The sequence below is a fragment of the Ursus americanus genome, chromosome 29 (genome assembly GCF_024610735.1).
Source record: "Ursus americanus isolate L20-20 chromosome 29, mUrsAme1.1.p, whole genome shotgun sequence".
NCBI lineage: Eukaryota > Metazoa > Chordata > Mammalia > Carnivora > Ursidae > Ursus > Ursus americanus.
Window position 1 is genome coordinate 16,823,773 of NC_142155.1, and position 23,089 is coordinate 16,846,861.

Consider the following 23,089-nt stretch of genomic DNA (forward strand, 5'->3'; position numbering starts at 1 on the left):
AAATAAAAACTTTAAAAAATAAATAATGGAAAAAGGAAAAAGGGTCTAAAATATTCTAGATCACAATTCCTTATACAGTAAGAAAGTATAATTTTCAAATATGCTACTTATAATGCAATGTTATCTATTAAAATTTTGGAGGTCCTACATAACATATTATGGAAAATATAAACTTTGAGTACCTGATATATTAATCTATTTCATAATAGAATTAGCCATAATGTATTTTGGACCTCATCTAAGAGATTTAACTACCAGAGAAACAAAATATTTATTAAAAATTAGATCAGACATGTAAATTGATATCAGCATAAATCTATTATATTCTTAATACTTTCTCAAATATAAGATAGTTTGGGAAGCCAAACTTCCGAATTCAAACTAACAGTATTTATTACATGACTGTGTATGAGAAATAATTATTATTATGTCAGTGTGAAATTGTAAACCTCAAGTATGTGTTTATTCACCACACTGGCAATACATTATTAAAATACCTCTATATTTTCACCATGGAATTTTTTCACATCAGAAGCTCTGTTTCAGTACAGCTGATATATGATGTTCAGTACGTATTTAAGTATAAAATTGTTATTTCATCCAAATTCATGCAGGGCTTATCTGGTGAAAATTTAATTCAGATGAGGAGTATGGAATATTTACTAATAAAACTAAAAAATACTAATAAAAACTAATAAAAATAGTATCCGTATTTTCTGGTAAAAAAAAAAATAACAGCAAAACAAGGCAATATGCTTAAAAAGTATTTCCTGATAAAATGGTGGTAAGTTTTCATATAACCCATGGTTAACAAATTAGATGTGGGGGGAAAAGCCCATTTTTTTGTTTCTTTGTTTTAAATTTTGAACAGATTATGGTTGTTTATTAGTTTATTTATTTTACCTATGGTATCCAGTTTAATTCCCTATGTTCTCGTCTGGGTTCATTCTTAGCTTCTTAGCCCAGAATAGTCAACATTCAGAAAGCATATTTCTTAATAATAAATGCAAGCTTTATGTCCTAACACCAATCTCTGTCTTTTAGACCTTTTGCTAATTTAAAGTTATCTATTGTTGTTTTTCTTTTAAAATAACTCATCAATCTGCAGAGAATATCTCTACACAGAAAGTTGACTGTAGTTTTCGTTACTTGCCAATTTGCATCAGTATCCAAACTTGAATTTATAATTATAATCAATTTTAAAAATATCATTATGATCAAATTTAAAAATATCACAATGTCTTAATTACATATTGTATAACATTTGATTTTAATTTGTTAACATACATGATGGCATATATAACATATAAGGAAACACAACTGATCCCATATTATCTCATTAATTTTTCTTCAACTATACTTGTATATTTATTAATTATTTTGATTCACTGAGATGTTAAAAACTAGGATGCCACATGAAAAAAGGTAAAATATAATAGTAATAAAATCCTGCCTAAAAAGCTGCCATTCTTGTATCTCCCTTGTCTCTGCTTGACAGCCATGAGCTGGTTTTTCTTTAAAAGCCCAGGTACACGTGCTGTTCAGAAACACGGCTACGGAAATCTAGAAGCCAGCTAAATACCACACAGTGTTCTGAAAATTCTGTTGCCGCCCAGGACCTCAACGTTTAACGAGACCAATAGCAGGAACATGCACAGAGGCAGAGTGGCAGTGTAGATTACATGGTAAATCTCAGGGATAATGAAGAACCCAGGGACTGACTAGAAGCAGCCATAAATCTGTTCCCACTCCAGCTACAATTCATGCTGTCACCACTTCCTTGAGACGCTTCAGAAACCATTCTTTTTCTATCATTAATGATAAAATAGAGGACAGATTCTGATTATTACTTTTAAAAGATCATGATGAAATGTGAAGGCTCTTTTTAACTAAGGCTTAAGTAATTCAATATCAACGTTCAGATCACTACCCACTTTAATCTACCTTGTCACACAAAAAACTTTAACAATGAGTTAACTTCTGGTTTATTAAACCTAAAACACTTGAGGAAAAGTTAATTGATGTAAAAGTAACCTATTTATCATAGGTATTGTTTACTGACAGAGAAAGGGAGAGAGAAGAAAAAGATTGGATATTGTCATTGTTGCTTTGCAAACTGTTACCAAATGTTTATTGTGATTGTTTTTATTTCAAATTAAAGTTTTAAAGTTAATAGAACTGAGTGAAATAGTTACTTAGAAAATACTATAGAGAGCTGTGAATTCACGTTTAATTTGGTTAAAAGTGAAGTGCATTTAGTTGAATGCAACATTCTTTAGAATAATTAACATTACCCATACCATTATTAAAGGGATATTATTTTCTCTTATCTCTTGTTATCAGTGGTTAACGGCTTCTCCTGCTTATGCAATCTGGGTTTTGCTGGCCTGAGATGTGAACAGGACATTGATGATTGTATCCTGAATGTCTGTGAGCACAATTCTACCTGCAAAGATCTTCATCTCGTTAGTATCCATGAATATTATTAATTTATCTGAATGTGGGCTAGCATAAATTAACCCTTACAAATATAGTTAACATCTGTATATATGTCAAGTTGGTATACACACACACACACACACACACACACACACACATATATATACTTATTAAGATTAGAAAACAGAAACTCAAGCAGTATTATTTTAAATTAATAATAATAAAAAAGTATAAGTGTTCCATTCATAACTATATGTAAGTTGATGTAAATATTATAAAACAACAGAATCATTCTTCAGATTCACAATTCTTGGTAATATTGAAGTTGTGTAAAATTTCAGAAATTCTAAAAAATGACATTAGTCTTATATGTACCTACTTTTATATAATTCGAGGTATTATATACACACATAATGTATTTCACTGACATTTATAATCTTATATTTTATCTTGATTTCTATCTGGTGTTGTGTACTTCCATCATTTCCTTCATTCATCTGTGTTGGTGCTGTCCCTTCAGTACATATCCATTTGTCATCACCTTTGTCACAAGCATGTGCCATTCTGCCTTAAACGGACTGTGACACAGTTGGCAAATCAATGGGATCCCTTCAGGCTTCTCATTTTTCAGAAAGCCTGACATAAAAAATATCTACTCAAGGTGGATTCACTGACTGACTTCAGAAAATAAGTGACATACAACACAGGTTAATGCTGTGCTACTGGTATAGGCTTATAGTTTATCCTTTAGCAACAAAGATGATTTTCATGAAGGGACTACACTAGTTGAAGTTAGAAGAAAATGCTTTGAAAAACAGACTTGTTTTTATTGACATATTTTGACCAACAGTGTACTGACATTGTTTGTTTTTATGATGAAAGGCTAATTTGTGGCAAATTATTTCTTTCCCACAAGGCAGGCAGGCATCTAAATGGAGAATTACAATTGACATTTAGATGGGTAGGGCCAGAAATGGAGGGTGCATCGGTTACCTAGCTACATTTTAGGTACACATAGTGGCTCTGTTGCTTTGTCTTTATTCATATCAGATGCTTTATCTTAGTCAGTCATTCTAAATCCATTCCACTTTTGGGTACTCCTGAACGAGTGGGCGTGTGACTTTATGCTGGTCTCTGAGATGAGTGTTCTTTCTGGGGAAAGCCTTCCTCGCTGGTGTATCCTCACTGGATATAAGTAAAATGTAGGTGTGACCTCTTCTAGACCTTCCAACAACTAGATTTTATACATGTAATTACTTGCCATTTTCAGAGCCCAAAGAAGGGAGTGAGGTGCTGACTGATGATAAGTGACCCTGAAGGCAGTAGAGCTGAGACCAGAAGAAACTGGTCCTTGACAAATGGCTGAACTCCTGAATGAAACGCCCTGAGTCTAATTATGTGAGATCACTCAGCTTATTTTTTAATACGGCTTGAACCAGAATTCCTTTTACTTACAGGTAAGTTATTTAGTTTCCATAATGTCATTAATCTTAACCTATGATTTCAGCGATAACTTCAGCAATAATAGAAATTTATTGTAGTAGAAAGAGCTTCATACCCAAAACCATAAGATTCCACTTCCAGATCTGACCTTGCCACAGCTCATCTGTGTGATACTAAACCAGTTGTTTGACAAGTTAGAGACTGCAGCTTTAGAAAGTGTATCATATCAAAGGATAGAACTTCCAAGGATAGTATTCTCTCATTTATTCATTTTATAAATTGCCAGCTATTCAACTTTAGAACTATTCAACCTTAGAAACTATTTAAATTAACTTTAAACTATTCAACCTTAGAAGCTATTTAAACTAACTTTAAACTATTCAACCTTAGAAGCTATTTAAACTAAGTTTATTACTATTTTTTATTATGTTATGTTTGTCACCATAAGTACATTAGTTTTTGATGTAGTGTTCCATGATTCATTACTTTCGTATACACCCAGTGCTCCATGCAATACGTGCCCTACTTAATACCCATCACCAGGCTAACCGATCCTCCCACGCCCCTCCTCTCTGAAACCCTCAGTTTGTTTCCCGGAATCTGTAGTCTTTCATGGTTCATCTCGCCCTCTGATTCCCACCCCTTCATTTTTCTCTTCCTTCTCCCAATGTCCTCCATGCTATCCCTTATGTTCCACATTTACCTGAAACCATATGATAATTGTCTTTCTCTGCTTGACTTATTTCACTTAGCATAATCCCTTCCAGTTCCATCCAGGTTGATGCAAATGGTGGGTATTCATCCTTTCTGATGGCTGAGTAATATTCCATTGTATATATGGACCACATCTTCTTTATCCATTCGACTGTTGAAGGGCATCATGAATGTGAGTTTAGATAAAAAGCAGAAAATCAGAAGACTTTGAAACCGAGATAAGTATTTTGTAACAGTGAGCCAGTTTCCCTCCTGGTTCCCTCCTTTGTGGTTCAGTATACCTAAGAAAACAATGAGAGAAAAAAGAAAAATTGAATGCTTAGCACATAACAAGGCACAAACATTAAGAATGGGTAGAATAAGACTTATTCTCTCATGTAAATTTCTTAGCTATATTCAACAATAAGTACTTCTCTGTGGTTATTTAAATATACATGATCAGATTATTCAAGTATTTTCCCCTCTCATTTTGCTTTCATTTTCCTCTGTATCTTATATGAATAATGAGTGCTTAATTTTGATAACAGCAGAAGAAACAAAACTAGTGCAGTAGAACTAATGTGTGGAAAAGACAAAATTTTTTTCATATACAACTATGTTAAAATGTATACATATTATGTATATTAGTATACTACAGATAGAAATTTTCTGCCAAACACTCTGGTGCAAAAACCAAACTGAATTTATGTGTTTTCTAGTAAAAATAAAACTTCCTTTACCTCCACCACCATATGGTTGAAAAATCCATGTTAGTCATTTGAGAGTTGCCCATTTCCTCCCTTTGGGTTTGGAGAATAAATGCTGGGGGTGGCTCAAACCGGGATCATGAGGGAATAGCCTCTCCTCCTTAGTTCATCTTGGCTGCTACTGAAATGCCCGTTTTGTAATCCCCTTGCTACTTTCAAATATGGGTTAATCTGCCAAATAATTCCAGTCCTTTCATATCAAATTTGGCTCCCAGAACCTCCTCTGCATCCCTCAAGTGCACAGTGTTTAGCTAATTAGTAGTGAGATCCCAGTTGTCCCTTCAGCATATCCAATTGGAACCACTAAAACCTCGGGATCTGCTCTCTCTCTAGGATTACAAACCCTCCATCAGTGTGGAATTAGTCCAACTGTTCTCTGTCCAAATACAAAAGCCTTCACTTCTTTCATGCCTTCCCTCTCCATTAAGATTTGCTTAATCTCACTTGATGGAAATTAACATAGACTGTGATTTAGGCAGCTCTAGAATTCTTCAAATACACAGAACTGTCTAATATTCCTTGATGGAGAAAAGAAAAAAAAATCATTTTTGTAGCAAAAAAAAAGTTAACAAATTTTATTTTCAATAATTTCTGTTATATAGGAATATGACAGAATTTATCAAATCTCATGTCTTAGCTCTTACATATAATGTCTACTATTCCTGTGTCATATATTAATACTGCTTTTAAGTCATGGGTCCTGTAGAATATCATCTGAAATATTAAACCTCAAAAAAATATTTTTTCTTATTCATTTTTTTAAAACTTGATTAGGTTAAACATATTGTAAATTTTGAGTAACCTAAAAGAGTAGGAGTGCTTGAGTGGCTCGGTTGGTTAAGCATCTGCCTTTGGCAGGGTCCTGGGATCTGGGATTGAGCCCCGCATTGGGCTCTCCGCTCAGTGGGGAGGCTGCTTCTTTCTCTCCCTCTGTCTGCTGCTGCCCCTGCTTGTGTTCACTCTCTCTCTCTCTCTATCAAATAAGTAAATACAATCTTAAAATTATTTTTTAAAAAAGAGTAGCGAGAACATTTGGAGATTGTCTGACTTTGATATGGATTTGTTCAGTGATTTACGACAAGTCACAACTTAGTAGAACCATAAAATGAAGAACTGTTAGAATAGTCACCCATATCCACTCCATATGGCACTATTTTATTAATTTAAGAAAAATTAACTTTCTATTTCATTTAAATACCAGAATATACATAAACAAGTACCTACTCTTGCACTTTTTAGTTGAATTATCAGCTTCTGCAATAGAATCAAAGAGTTGTACACAATTGTTCTTTACCAGGGAGTTGCCTTTAAAAATACACATGCTTAAATTCTGTTTCAGTAGGTGGATCCATCTGGCATCTAGGTAACTTATAATTCCTTGTGATTTTTGGTGTGTATTTCTATTTGAAAATCACTGGACTGGCTATCTAGATAGCACTTTCTAGCTGTAAACATCTGTGATGTTGGAGGTGGAGCATAGCAGTTTTTATTTCATGTGTACTGACAACTCACAATTTAGCACCTTAAAAGAGAAGTAAAGGGTGGTCTGAAAAATCGAGAGTTTTATCCTCCTGAGTTTTTAGGAGTGTATTTCATTGTATCTTCTCTATTGGACTCTTCCATCTGTTTTGGTGCTTTTGTTTTTAAGACAAAAGGAATAGATCTAAATTTTTCATTCCAATCCGTTTGTGAGGGAGATAATAATATATTGTTTTCTCTTCACTTGTAATAACTTAGTGAAGTGTTACTCTCTTTATATTGGCATTTGCTAATTAGAAAATCTATGCGTAAATTATAGCTTTTCATACAGGCTGAGTGTAATGGTTTAAATCATTTTTAGGGTGTTAAAAATAATCAATGACTGATTAATTATAATGATATCTCAGAGGTTCAGTTAAATTTTTCAATCAACTTGATTAGTTTCAACATCTTTGGTAGTGAATATATAGCCAAAAGTTTAATCTACATTTTGAGGCATTTAGCTAACAACCAAACACATTGTTAAAAAAGGCGTTGCATTGATTAGGTAACACAAAATGAAGAACTTTGGCCATATCTATTCTAAATGATCTACTTTTGTTTATGTAGAATAAAATCTGCCTATTTTTTTTTTGTTGCCCAGATCTCTTTCATTATAGAGATCCTTACTTTAAGAATAATTTAACATTACATTTATGAAAGTGGTTCATTATAATGGATGTCAGTTTTCTATTGTTTCTATAATAGATAATAGAATTGTTTCTCTCGTACAATCCAAGACTAATATAAAATTTTAGTTCATTCATTTGATGGCTTGTATAATTCTTTAACATATCCTCTCAGTGGCAAATTTTGGTCACAGTTAATGTCTATCTGAAGTACGCCACTTCTTCCCCTTTAATTAGTTGTTTTGAACCTGTCATGGCTTTGAAAGAGATAATCAAATCTTTTAGGATTATATGCAAAATAAAAGTAAACAGAAGCTAAGAAAATATTTGTTGATCCACCTGAGTAAAGACATACATGAGCTTTAATAACTTTGGACTTGTAAAGTCTATTTTTGAAGCTTAGACATATTTTCCCTTCTTTCTTATTCCAAGACTCATTACAAAGAAGTGAGATTTACAAATGGTTGAATTTTGAGGTTTAAGGAATCTATCAAGCAGAACTGAATTTCATAAATATTGTGTGAGAACATAACTGATCAGAGAAGAATTTTCCATTTTCAGACTCTAATAAAAATGGATAGTTCGCAGAAACAGTCCAACTTAAAAAAATGATTTAGAACTGATTGAATACCATTTGCATTGCTAATATTAGCCAGAATGCATCAATAAATGGGTTTATTTTCAAAGAATTATGAGACAGATTAAGCTTCAACTCATTTCAATAAAACATTATATTGTACTTTTATATTATTATTTGCTATCTTTACATAATTATAACTGAGACTCCACTCTAGGCTCCACAATTTAAATCTGAGAACTTCGTGGATAGTTACAGTCCAAAATAATTTCAGTGTTTTCCTAGAAACCATCATTTCTGCCCTTTGTATAGATGCCATTTTTGATTGGTTATGTCTATATAAGAATATTTTTAAAAGCTATTATGTTGTGTTTATATATTCTTTCTAAGAAGATAATAAAAGAAACACACACCTACACACACACAAAAAGTTGACTTCAACAATTGGTTATTAACTGACAAGAACAATGGTCAGAGGGGAGTAAATCTTTCACCTCCATCAGTAAAAAACTCCATTATGTTCTAATTATGTCATAAAACTCCTCATTTGTCTGTGAGGAATTTATCAATAGTGGAAATTTCAAGAAACTTTGAATTAGGAAGTGGGTATATATTTATGGAAGTCAGGATATGCACATGTGTGCACATACACAGAAAAGAGAATATATCATTGTTTTTTACTTTTTTTGCCAACCATCCTAGTTTAAACAGAAATCAAAGGCTTTCCAAAATCAAGCTCTGGAGCCCCGGTCAATTAATATTTGAACTTAATCTTGGTTCTAATATGTACATATTAATTAGAGCTCACAGATAAGTAGCCTCTTTATGTAAATTGATGAAAAACTTTGATTTGAAACAGTAGAGAGTGGTCTGTGGCATCATCTTGATTATAGTGGGGTTAAATTTTGCAGCCTACCCTTCCAAACCAAAAGGTTGCATGTACAAAAGAGGATGGGCTTTTGAGATTGAGAGCTTTGCTTTCACTAGCTTTGTTACCAGGAACAAGTCACTTAACCTTTCTAAGCCTCTAAACACTCTGCATCGGATAGATACAAAGTAAACACCTCGGCCTGATCCCTCTCTCTTCAGGCATCAGCCCTTTAATCTAACCAACATCACTTAAGTTTTACCAGTCCCACAGCCTTCCATGTTAGTTCCCCTGATTTAAGTTACTGGCCTCTTCTACCCTCCCAGAGCAAGAAAAATGTATCCTCTGTATTTAAAAAAATTTGAAACAAAAACTCAAAAGAGACCAATGTAATTATCATGACTATAAATGTGAATGAGTATTTGAACATATAGACATAGGTATAGGCCCAGAGTGTTATTACTGATCCCATGACTTTTAAAAATATACAGTCAAGGACTAATTGCTTATCAGAAAATGTAGATACCACTTTTTTCTGTAGTTTGCCTTTCCAGGACTTTTTTTTTTTTTTTTGAATAATTCAATGGTATATCATAGAAGATGTATTTTACAAGGAAAAACAGAAGGTTCATCAAAATGAAGCCATTTTCTCATGGTCCCCCAGTAACATATAGCCATTAGGGCAGGTCTGCAGATCACATGCTTCTCTTGCCCATTGGACTCACGAAACTAGGGAGGATGAGAATCCCAAAAGCAAGTCAGTATTTCAGACACTCCAAAATACGTCACAATCACCTGTGCCGTTTCTAAAAATACATGCTTATTTTAGACTTACTTCCTGAGGATTTTGATGTACTATATTGGAAGTGAGGTCTGAGCCTCTGCGTTTTTAAAAATACTGCGCAGAAGATTCACATGCCGAGCCATAGTGCATAAAAATTGGGCTAGCCACAGTCATTGGACTGCATGGAGAAGGGTACAGCCATGGTGATAGTTTATGTTTGCAAACCTCTTTTTTGGAGAAGTGAGCACCCAGCCTATGCTAATCTGTACTTGAAGCTTGCACTGAGAGATGTTCTAAGAGGTGTTGGGAAGGCAGGTTGATTCAGGATATGGTCCTATCCACAGGTGATAGGGACTAAACTTTACGTGTCAGTTTCTTATCTGCAGAATACCTGGGTCCGAGGAGAATTTGCAGCTAGAATTCTAAAAAGTAACTTTAGGATTGAGATAGAGAGTTAGTATGCTAAACATTTCTCTCTCTCTCAGATGAGAACTTTTTATGGAAAAAGTGCTATCCTTGGCTAGTTCTGATGAGCTATTTTAGAAGTCCTAGTCATCAAGGAAATGGCTATTAAAAGACATTGGTGTGGAAAGAGCAAGCAAACCCATTAAGGGACATTGTTGAGGACTTACTTCAAAGGCTATTGAACAGAAGGAGGCCTTAGGGATTTTTTTTCCAGAATATACAATTTTCACTATACATAATGCTTTTAGGATATTTGGATTTTGAAAGTGTGGTGCCTACCTATTGTTACCCAGTGAGATTTTCCTCCGAGATTTGGGGTACAAATTATAGACAAGATATACTGGACCCTTAATGCTATAAGCAGCCTGGCATAGGCTGAGAACAGCTGTTCAGTGGGTCTTGCTTAAGCCTGGCAAATAACCAGAACTGTAGAGGGAATATTGGTTAAGAAAGGTGAAGTCATTTCATTAGTAGAAATGCAGTAAGAGAAACTTAACAGCATCTAGATAGAATTGCACTGGACCTAAGAAACGCAATGGAAGACAGGAATGCCAGTCTCTAGGCTTATAAGCAGGTTACTAGAGCATAACTTACTTCTGAACTAAAAATATAGTACTGGAAAATAATTTGCAGTCTTAGAAAACGCAGCAGCTTTCCTCTTTGGTAGGATATTGAGCCTGGCAAACTCATTCAATGAGAAGCTAATGGCTACAGTAACCGAAACAAGCTGTAGCTGAAGAGCTGGGGACCCAAACTACTTGAAAATTTGGATCAGTTTATCCAACTGCTTAATACTGATTGTGGGATAGGAAAGGACTTTGATTGTTCCCCCTGTAATTGTGGTTCAATGCATTTTAGAACATGGTGTGACATTTATATTTGGTCAGTGAGAGATTGGCAGAATCAGAAACAGGTTATGGAGCATAAAAAGCGCTCTTGGAGTGGGATGGGAAATTAAGGAGACTCTAGCAATATGCATTAAGAGAAAGCTGAGAGTTGGTGGAAGTGTCATGAGGTAACAGAAATCTAAGAGGAAATACGTTGCAGATTGATAATTGCTGCTCCACAGTACTTACAGCAGGTATTTATTGCCTTGCAACAGATTTTAGAAATCCAATTTCCATCCTTCAGATGACTAGGAGTATGTCAGTTAAATGACCTCAATTCAGAAGTGACAGCATAAAATTTACTTATACAAATTAAAGCTCAAATACTGGAACTATTTAGTGAAGACAAGTGTCTTCAGTAAATAATTCCAATTTTAATTTTAAAAAATAACATTTCTCAGAATTTGGCATTTGAGATATCTTATTAAATGTATGTAAGAATGAATTACTTTTTGTAATAGGAAAAGGTCCTTAGATCCTGTGTTTTAATCCAGTTATAAGTATATTTTATAAGTAAAAATTTATCCAAAATCTGTTTTAATTAAAGAAAAACTCAGTTTAACAAGAAAAAAATCATAAAAATGCCCCAGCCTTCTTTTGCATTATTAAGAACTGTTATACTGATAATCAAACATCAGAAAAACCCAAAGCTTTTGAAACATTTTTCTAACAATATGAACCACTGATCACTTTTCCCAAGTGGTGCCAATTGCTGCACTTAAACCATGGCAGGGGGCGGGGGGGGGAAGCCATCGGGGGTTTGCTTTTGCTGTGTTCTAGTAGGCAGAGCGAGCCGACCAATCTTTCCTTAAAATTTACCAATCCATTTAGATTTATCAATGCATTTCTGTCATTTGTCTACCCAAGTTCTTCTTTGACATTGTGTTATGAATTGGAAAAAATATATCCATAACACACTAAAACTTCACTCTGAGTTTGTAGTATATTTTGGCATTCTGAGACAAACTAAACAGTTTTAAAATAAATGAATTTTAACTAAACCTGAAACAAAATTTAAAATTGATACTACACAATTCCAAAGGAATATAATGTGCAGGACGTTTTCAATTTATTACATATTGTCCAAGTGTAATTTGGCCCTTATTACTGTTTCTAAGAAGAGACCATTGGATGAGTAAATATCCTAACTCATGCAAATTAAAATTCAAAACCAAACTACAGCTAGTGTCATTATGATTTATTTATATATGTCTGTAAAACATTGCAGGAATCACCACAAAGTATTAGTAAATTAAAAAAAATATATATATATATTGCCTTTACAACACATATTTTCTAAAGGATCTTCCTATAGTTCAAGGCAGAGACAGGTTAAGACTTTTGAATAAAGTGGATTTATTTTGTTCTGCCTTTCCAGTCTCCTTTCTGTGAATGATGAATAAATGTATATAAAATAAATCGATGTGATGTAGAAAATGTTATATGTTATATACAAATGTGTACTTTTATGTTACATAATATGGAGAGTTTTAGAAAAAAAGTAGATGAAGGATAGGGAATGGAATGAGATGATCTTAAATAATGAAGCTAGAATCCACTTACAAAGTCTTTTTCTTATTTCTATTTTGTTTTAATAAGTTATCTGTATTAATAAGTTTTAATAAGTTATTTAATAGAAATTCAAATATACCTTAATTCCATTGTAGGTGGGAATCTAGACTGGCAAGACTCTTTACTTGCCTAAATCTTGGGAAATACCATAGATTAGAAAAAGCTATCTGACATAGAGAGTCTCTCATGAAATAATGACAAATCAAAACTTTGCCTTAGTAAAAATAGAGATGATATGAATATGAAGAGCTGTGACCTAAAACATGGCTAGATTCTGGAAAATGTGATACATGGGAAAAACTGAGAACAGGCTGCTGGACAATTGGGGCAGGACAGGAATATGTGCAGCCAGTTAGGACAGAGTCCCTCAGTAATTTTTTATCTAAATTCTCTCAACCTACTTTAAAAAATACTTGTTCTACACTTGACCTGGAATACAAATTCAGTCTAAGATTGCCAGGTCCAGCAAATAAAAATACATATGTCTAAATATTGCATGGTACCTGCTTAGACAAAAAGAATAATGAATTTTTACCTGAAATTCAAATTAATTGGGCATCCAGTAGTTTATCCAACACAGATAATACAATCGGATCTTATTTTGGAGAACCTTATGTATCAGTCATCACCTCTGCTCACCGTGATGTTCCTGTCTTTGAAAAAAGAGTTTCTTTTTTCATACTTCACTTAGATCAGGAGTGTGACTTAATTTAGGTAAAAACAGATAAAATTCTTCTAGAGCCACTTAGATTGTGGAGGGGAGTAGATAATAACGAAGGACAAGAACGCAAAAAAGAAGACATCTCTCCCATCCTGTGTACGAGCAATTTAACCAAACAAACACAACCAGTCCCTGAGGTGCTTACTGATCAGCTTAATTAGGCAGATCCCAAAGTAATTTGTTACTTCTTATTGTTCATGCAATTAATAGCTAGATCAAAGAGGAGAAATTCTAGCCCTAAGCAAAGTCATAACATTCACATAGGTTAAGACCCTTTTATAGGCTTTTGGAGATTTTTTGGGGGAGAGGTTGTCTTTAATGACCATCTGCTTTTGTTCTCAGTGATGACCTGTGATTACATCAGTGCGATTGCTGCCTATTGGACTGATTTATATAGGGCCTGTCCTACATCTGCTCATGCATAAAGTGAGAGATAATTCTTGTCCTATATATGTAAAAGACTACAATAGGAAATGAATAAATGTGATGTCTAGGGAGAATCCAATTTATATTCATTTTCTGATCTTGAGCAAGAATTATAGATCCCATAAATTTTTAAAATAGTTTTTTGTTTCGTTGTTAAAGACAGGCATTATATATATATATATATATATATATATATATATATATATATATATATATATATATATGCATATATACACACACACTATTATGTCATATATATGTCATATATATTATATATATGTCATATATATAGAAAACATATATATATGATATATATATATAAAACCTAAAATTTCCAGAAACTAGGAAAGAAACTTTTATTTCTGCTAGCAGAAACTGCTTTTGCTATAATAGGAGTAGTGAGCAGTGAGGAGGTTGGATGAGAATAAAACCTGAATTGCATCAGAATTCCACCAGGAAAATAGACGTTGGGCTGCACTATAAGATACAGAGGTAGTTTGGACTTCTTTACTATATAGAACATCGTATAAATCCACTGTAAATAAGTTTATGAGTGAATATTCATTTCAAAATTAAAATCATGTCTCTTCTGGCAATCTATAACTAGCTAATTACATTTTTATTTGGTTTTCAAGTAATTCCATTGTCTTGTTTTTCTGATGTACTAAGATTGATTACTACACAGAATGCTAAACTACTTTTTAAAAAATTCTGTGAATAACTCTTTAATAATATTTTAAAATCTGATTGCAAAATTATTGCATGTTCTTTTGTAGACAGTTTAGAAAGAGGGGAAAAGACAATTATTCTTTTAAGTCATTTCAAATCTTACTACCAAAAGGATCATAACCAGCACATCCTGTTTCAGGAAATTGTGGAAATTACTGTCACATACCTTTTAGTTTTCAATTGTTCAATAACCTCTCTCCTCCCTTAGAAGATAAGTTATCCAGTGGGATAATCAGTTCAGAATGGTGTCTTCTTTCCTTTTCCAAGATTGGAAGATTTAGAACAAGAGTGATTTATCTGGAGGCGCAGGCACTGAATCTGGTCTTGCAGATCTTTAGTTTGGCATCCATTAATTGATCTGTAATGGTTTATACTTGAATTATCTTCCAAAATTTAATATCAGAAAAATGTCTTATAAAAATCAGAATGTTCATCTTCTTTTGAAGAATCAGGATATTTGGTAAGTCCAGGCCAGACGGTAAAATAGAAGGAATTCCTGGAGTTGGTAGTCTCTACATGCTTTAGACAGTGCTCTACTTTGGTGCTTGCTCAGTCTACTCAGTACTGAGGCCCTCTACAGGTATCTAATGTGCCGGTATCTGAACCCTACAAAATAACAAAAGCTTGTCCCAAAGACTGATCTTCCTCAGTTTCATGGTTTCATCAGCTCTCCATTTACAGACTGGGCTATAAATTATTCTATAGACTATAAGGCCCAAACAGTGGGAAATACCCCCAAATTAGGTGAAAATTTAGAAAAGAATAATGAAGAAAGTGTCCTTTACCTTTCGGAAAACCAGCATGTCCATTTCGCAGTAACTTCAAATATGTACTAGTCCAGGGCAAGGGGCGCCTGGGTGGCACAGTTGGTTAAGGGTCCAACTGTTGTTTTCGGCTCAGGTCGTGATCTCAGGGTCCTGAGATCGAGCCCCACATGGGGCTCTGTGCTTAGCATAGAGCCTACTTCATATTCTCTGTCCCTTTCTTTCTGCCTTCCCGCTGCTTATGGGCATGTGCTCTCTCGCTCTCTCTCAAATAAATAAATGAAATCTTAAAAACAAAAACATGTACTAGTACAGCGGAAAGAACAAGTGAAGGGATCCTTAAATGGGCTTCATAACAGCATCAGAATATCTTACGTAATGATTTAAAAAATTGTGGACAGCATTTTTTTTTTTATCTTATCCATTTTACATTGAGAGGATCATCTTTTGTGAATAGAAACATCTAAGTACAATGTTTTTGTTTTTTGGGGGTTTTTTTGGTGGCAGTGTTGGTGTGGATTCGAATGAGTGAGTGTGTATATATTTATTATCTATCTGTTTACCTTGACACAAATAGCTCATATACTTCCTCATTTCTTATATTCACACTGAAATGTGAGTAGATTAATTGACATAATGCAGTTATGAATCTTTTTTATGTCTTCACTAGAGAAAAAGTGCACTGTACTGAGACAGACTCAGTTAATTAAGTCACTCTTACTTCATATTGTACATTATTCTGTTTAGGCAGCATAACAATCCTGTTGACATTTTGCCAATGGGTGACCTCTTTCAAAGCTAATTTCTATTCCGTTGTACTCTGTAAGTGAATTAAAAGATAAAGTATAATATGAACAATTTATCTTTTTAAGGATCCAGAATATCAATGTGAAGGAAAAATAAAACTGACATGAAGTTCATAATGTTATAAAATAAGAACCATTTAATTCATGATATCTATTTATTTAATAGATTTTTGCTTGACATCCATTTCTCTGGCACAAGCAAGCATCATAAGGATTTTTTTCTTTTTTAAGATTTCCCGAATAAATTTAGATCTTGTTACTGAAGAGCTGAAAAATAAAGATTCCGTGTAAATTGCATTTAAAAAGATAATTATTGTTAATATTGTATTGGGGGATTTACTGAAAAATTATTAATTTATTAAGTATGAATGCAACCCAATAAAATTATTGGATATTTTTTGCATAAATTATAGAATAGATCTTTAGTTTTTCTAAGACATCTGCTGTCAACTATAAATTATGAAATATCTATTTTAAATTATTATTATTAATATTTAATAAAATTGTTTTTAAACCCTTCAAAATCATTTTTAAATTACATACATCCATAAGGGTTGAATCTGTCAGTTATTATATAAATATATAAATATAATATACAAATCACCATTAGAACTCAATAGCAGTGGATATCCCTATCCCTATTGAGTCAAACTTTTGCCAGCAGTCTCCAAACTTTTTTGATTTTGATCTCCTATCAATAAAACATTTTTCATGTATTTCCAAAATATGTGTTGCTTATAAATTATACATACTCCACTAGTAAAATTATTAAAACATATACACAAAATATAAATGTAATGCAGTAAATGAACACAAATTTTTAAATGTGATTGATAATCTAAAAATTGTGCTTATTTTAAAAGTTATTATAATCGATGAGTACAATGTAGTAAAATGTGCTACCTTCCCATTTTTACTCTTGAATTTTGCCATAGTAATTTGAAAGTCAGCTTCTATTCAATTTGTTATAATACTTGATTTTAAGGACTGACCAATATGAAAAAGATACTATACAGTGGTACTTAGTTAAAAATGAACATCGGTTTGCTTACTAAATCACATGCACTAAGTATGTAAATCCTGTGGAAAGAAAGAGGAGGTACAGCTGCTGGCTGCCTGGTCCTCTGCTCTGTTTCCCTTTTTTAACTGCAGATATTACTGTGGCCTGATGTTACTAAAATCTGTGGTTGCTTGGTTAAAAGGTAACTCTCCTACAGTGAGGTGCTTAATTAATTTATTTTTTAACCCTTTGGAGACACTGCCACTGGTAACATCTGAAGATAGCTCCTGCAAGGCCAAACTGTCTTCTCTGTCTGTTGTTTACAATTCCCCCCTTGCTGGGGTGCCTGGGTGGTGCAGTCATTAAGCGTCTGCCTGCGGCTCAGGGCGTGATCCCGGTGTTCTGGGATCGAGCCCCACATCAGGCTCCTCTGCTGGGAGCCTGCTTCTTCCTCTCGCACTCCCCCTGCTTGTGATCCCTCTCTCTCTGTCAAATAAATAAAAAAAAAAAAAAAAAAAATTCCCTCCTTGCTGCATCATGCATCCTATTATTCTTTTCTAACCCAGAGCCAAAGAGGAAACCCTCCTGAAAGAATCCCTTTAAAAATGGTCTGCAGTATTTTTTCAATTTCTTTGGGTTCCACTACTATTGAGGCAGTATAACAAAGTGGTTAAGATATTGGGTCTGAAGCCCAATTACTGTATTCAAACTGTGGTTGACCTGTAGTACCTTTGGGCTAATTGTGTCATTTTTCTGTGCTTCAGCTTCCTGAGGAATATGAGCACTGTGTGGACATAGCTATGGAAAAGAACTGTTATTTTTGTGAGGTGATCAGGAAAAATTAGGAGGTAATATTTAAGGAAATATCTGAAAAAAGTGGGGGAGTATGGCATAAGGATATTTTGGGGAGACTGGTCAAGGTGAAGGGAACAGCATGTGTCAAATTCTTGAAGGAAGAATATTTTGGTTCTGACAAGAAACAGAAATGCAAAAGAGTATGGCTAGATGGGAAAAGATACTCAAGAATGGATGAGTTCAGAGAGAAAGTGTGGAGGCAGATGATGACAGACAGAGTAAGTACGCTCTTATAAAGATTCTGAAAGAGGAGGGGGACAATTAAGGACTTTGAGTAGAAGTGTGACAAAATCTTACTAGTTTTATTTTTTCCTGGGGTTTAGTTCTTCCTTTGCTCTTCAATACTGTATTCTAATTTAGTCAGTTTACCTGTCCTTTTTCCCCATGTAAGCTTTTTGGGGGACCAAATCCATTAATTATTTATCTTCGAGTCTACAGAGCTTAGTACACTGCCCAGATTAGAATAGATGTTCAGTAATTATTTGCTGAAGAAGTGTATTACAAAAAAAAAAGAAAGAAAGAAATTCAGCCTTGAAGAGTCCACTAAGAGCAGTGGAAAGAGCTGTGTTATGAAATTCAGTAGATTCTATATTTTTGTTCAGAAACACTGGCATCGTGACCTTAGGGAAATTCTATAATTATCAATTCATTCATCAAACCTTTTTTATTTAATTCTGTGAACAAAAGTATGAATCTCTTAAATTATCTGGGCCTCGGTTCTTGTTCTTGTTTTTACAATGAGACCTATACCTACCTGTAAAGTCCTATTCTCTCAAGATATCCTGTTCTAAATTAAGGGTATTGTGAGCCTCAAGGAATGTTTGTCTTAACTCACTCAAATGGACCATTTCCCAGGTATGTTGTAATGAAATTGAAGACTGGAAACTGTCTCCCAACTATTAAAGCCTTAGGCCTATTGAGAAATCATTAGTTTGATAAAACTTTAAAATTCTCCCATTCGGTTTGACATTGCTAATGATCTTGAATCTGCTCCTTCCCTTGATATTCTTATATTGTCTAATTCATAAAACTTAACAAAGCATATACTACACATAAACCTACATTACTCTTCAATATAAAGATGATAGGGACACATTAAAATATACACATTAATACAGCTGCATAAAAGCAACTATATTAGTTGCCATTAGACATGCTGTAATATGAATTCAGCCACTAATTATTGAAATATGCATTTAATAATTCATGTTTCATTAATAATGTAACATAAAAATACAGCATATAAAGAAATATATGATGTATTTAGTGTGGCATTCTGGAAAATTATCTTGAGGCTACAGTCTAATTTAAAATATGATTGTTCTTATCACACATTCTGGGCTATTTCATGAAAACAGCCATATATTCTATTCATGACCTAGCTTTAACTTGGCTCCTCTGAAATTTTCCTGCACTATTTTTAATGCCTTGAGGGAGTGGAGTGGGATTTAAACCAAGATCATTTCTCTATAATCATTACACATTACTGTAGCATGTTGAAATAATAATAAAATTTAGCATTGACATATTTTATGTGGAAGGAAAGAATAAGCTTGCATTTATTTCTGTTATTGCCCATTCCGAGGTGGAAAGTCTTTCTGTATTTTTTTTTTTTATTTTAGCAATGGATGACTAAACAGAGTGTCATTTATTTATACTTGAGGGATTTTCTACTGTATGCAATCACTTGGAATGACCAGGTTTGGTGGTATCCCTTAGGACTGTATGGCTCTTATTATGGTGACATCTCAAAGTAATGCCCACAATGGTGTCGATCTCATACACTGAAAAAAATTTTCTGTGGCCCAAGGCATGGCAGCTTTACAGAATTTTCAAAATTGTAATCCACATTTGTTAATTAATCCATGTAATAGTGTACTTTTGAAAATACTATTTATTCAGGTGACTGTATCGCCTAAACGTATTTGTATTTCATTGATTATATATGTTAACAGTAACTATTTTGTGTGACTTTTTGCTCTTGGTCCTCATGGGTTCTTTATTTTTCCTCATCCTTCTTAACAAATCCCATTCCATTACTGGTGTAATGGAGTCCCAAGGTCTTACCTGTCAACAACTGATCTTTGCTTTTTCTCCTCACTCTTCTGTAGGCAGATGCTTCCAGGGTACATACTCAATCTGACTGCTCATAGAAACCTTGAAAAACTGTCAGTTGAAGCGAGTGTCTATCTTTAAACTCCTTCCCAAATAGTTTCTTGTGCTTCCTTTGCCTCACCCTCCAACACTTGATGGTTTTTTGTTGTGTTTTGTTTTGTTGTTTTTTACTTGTTTGTCTTTAGGTAGGGTGTCTGTATCAATTATGTAAGATAAATTGCTTATACTTTTATTTTTACTCTTTTTTTTATGGTAAGATTTCATAAGGCAAAATGTGGCTCCTGAACCAGCTGCATAAGATCCATTATTTATTTATCTTCGAGTCTACAGAGCTTAGTACACTGCCCAGATTAAAATAGATGTTCAGTAATTATTTGCTGAGGTGTATTACAAAAAAAAAAAAAAAAAGAAAAAAGAAATTCAGCCTTGAATTATGTATCACTTAGGAACTTTTTAGAAATGCAAATTTTCAGGTCCCGGCTCAGACCTATTGAATCAGAAACTCTGGAGTGGGACCCAGAAACTTTAACAAGTTGTCCACATAATTCTCATCACACTGAAGTTTGAGAATCACAGTCACCAGGCTTTTGTGTCATCTAGGAATTTGAATTTCTTCTTCCATCTACAATGGGTTTGGCCTTGATTTCTCCTTTTGCATATGCCCTAGTTTGAAAATGCTTTTCTGCTTCTGAGTTATGTTCTCACTCAGAATACCACAGTGGATGGCAAGCCTGGATTATTTGATACATACCAAATACTAATAGTAGTGAACTCTCTTCACTATTCCGTACTGCCAGTCAAGGTGCCCTTTAAAGTAGATGCTCTTCTAGGATCTTAGATTAACTCTAATGGGACACCTCCATCTCAGTCTTTCCCAGCCAAGGCCCAGAGAGGCATCTCTTACTTATAAACTCTTCTTTTTAAAGTCTTTGCCCCCCCCCCAACCCCAAAGAACAACAGTACAAAGTGTAATATATCACCCAGTCAAATGTACTGTATCCAGTGCCATTAGGAAAGTCATTGTGATTCTTCTTTTTCAAACGAAATAGTCTACTTAACTCTACTTATGTCGGTTATGCCAAGTTCTCCATAATTTGGCGATTTATGCTGTTAATTAATACACTAATATAGTTTTATTTCTATATCTGGGGGAATTTGTTTGCATCTTGTTTTAATTTCACATTGGCTATTTCAGTATAATCACTGAAACACATTAGTTACAAAATCATAGTTCTCTTTTGTCTCCACATGGATGGAAATGGATTTCATAATATGTAATAAATACTAGTTGATAAAGATGATTATGTTAAAATAGGGCTTTGCCTTATAAAATAAGCCAATACTATAAAATCAGAAGCCATGCCATTTTGAGCGTACCTCATTTATATTCATCACATACTGATTTTTAAGCCCCTGCCAAGAAACATCCCTGCAAAAGCAGCCATTCAATAGAACTGAACATGTCCAACTTGATGACAACTTCTTTCACTGTCACCTGCTTTTCAGTAATAATTATTTGTAGTCTTAGTTTTTTTTTCTTCACCTTTAAATATCTGTGTGTATCACTCTAATTAATTCATTTAATAAATGTAATGACAGCCAACTATTATTTTCACTTTAAGTAGTTTATTTTAAAATGTCACCTGAACTTAATGCAGTTATTTTTTCTATAGAGGTTACTTAAAATCTAATTTTAAATGTTTTATCAAATCTGTTTTAAAAGAGGTCCCGATAGCATATATCCCCCAAATCTTAAAACAGTATTTAGTACCAATAAAGTAGGTATTTGTTTGACATAAAATATGTTTTCAAGGTAAGCATTACTAAAGGATTATGCTTTGCATAACAAAACAAAATTTATGTATTAGGAAAATTAAAAGGAGAAATATTTAGGAGCATATCCAGCAAAATATACTTAACAAAAATTTAATACAAGTCCTCTGTAATTCTGTTAGCCCTTCATTTATATGCAACATGTAAACATGTAGCCAAACCATGTTTACAATAAATGACCATTTGTTAATGATTGGTTTTTCAGGGTGTGTTTTTTTTTAAGGACAACCTATTCATATGAATATGATATATGTGGAAATATGAAATGCAATAGGGAAGAAAATACATTTAAAAATGAAAAAGAGAATCCCAGCGGATACTTCCATCTCACACGTTATAGACACACACAGTTTCCAAATAACCAGAGGTCTTTCCTCTTGAGAAATGTTCCTTAAATTATTTCATAGGGAGGACAAATTGTTGCTTTGAGTCCAGAATTATACATTATTTAAAGTCGTGTACTATCAGGAACTGATTTATAAGAGAATCTGGAAAATAAGGAAAACTGATTTTTGCACACAAACTAATACCGATGGGTGTTTTCAGAAACAAAATTATCATTGTTATGTCTTATTCAATAAGTGATACATTTTTTAATCAGCCTTAGAAATTCTCAGATAGATATCAGGCTGAGGAGCTAAATGATAAAAATTGTTGCTTTGAGTCCAGAATTATACATTGTTTATAGTCGTGTACTATCAGGAACTGATTTATAAGGGAATCTGGAAAATAAGGAAAACTGATTTTTGCACACAAACTAATACCGATGGGTGTTTTCAGAAACAAAATTATCATTGTTATGTCTTATTCAATAAGTGATACATTTTTTAATCAGCCTTAGAAATTCTCAGATAGATATCAGGCTGAGGAGCTAAATGATAATAAAATATGTGTAGCTACCGACCTAATCAATTTCAAATGTCATTTTCAGAGAAATAAGAAAGGATTTTGAGACTTGGCATATTTTACTAAAATATATGAGAGACAAAATTATTGTTCAGCCTTTTATTCATTGGGAAACTGTACTTTCCAGTAAGTTTAAGACTTAGCCTGCTATATATTTTTTCTCTTACATAAAATGGACTAATAACTTTTAGAATTCATTTTAACAATTTTAAAGCCACACACACTAAAATGTCCACTCCACATAGTAATTTTACCCAAAAAACTATCACCCTCATATGTTAAATCAATTTCA

At 33.5% G+C, this 23,089-nt stretch overlaps 1 protein-coding gene across 1 annotated transcript in view; it reads left to right on the forward strand.

Annotated features, from left to right (window-relative positions):
- EYS (EGF-like photoreceptor maintenance factor) overlaps positions 1-23,089 on the forward strand; it is a 1,472,906-nt gene that overhangs the window by 399,059 nt on the left and 1,050,758 nt on the right. The window contains 1 exon segment of the mRNA XM_087856898.1: positions 2,344-2,465. Coding sequence (XP_087713024.1) covers positions 2,344-2,465 — 122 coding nt within the window.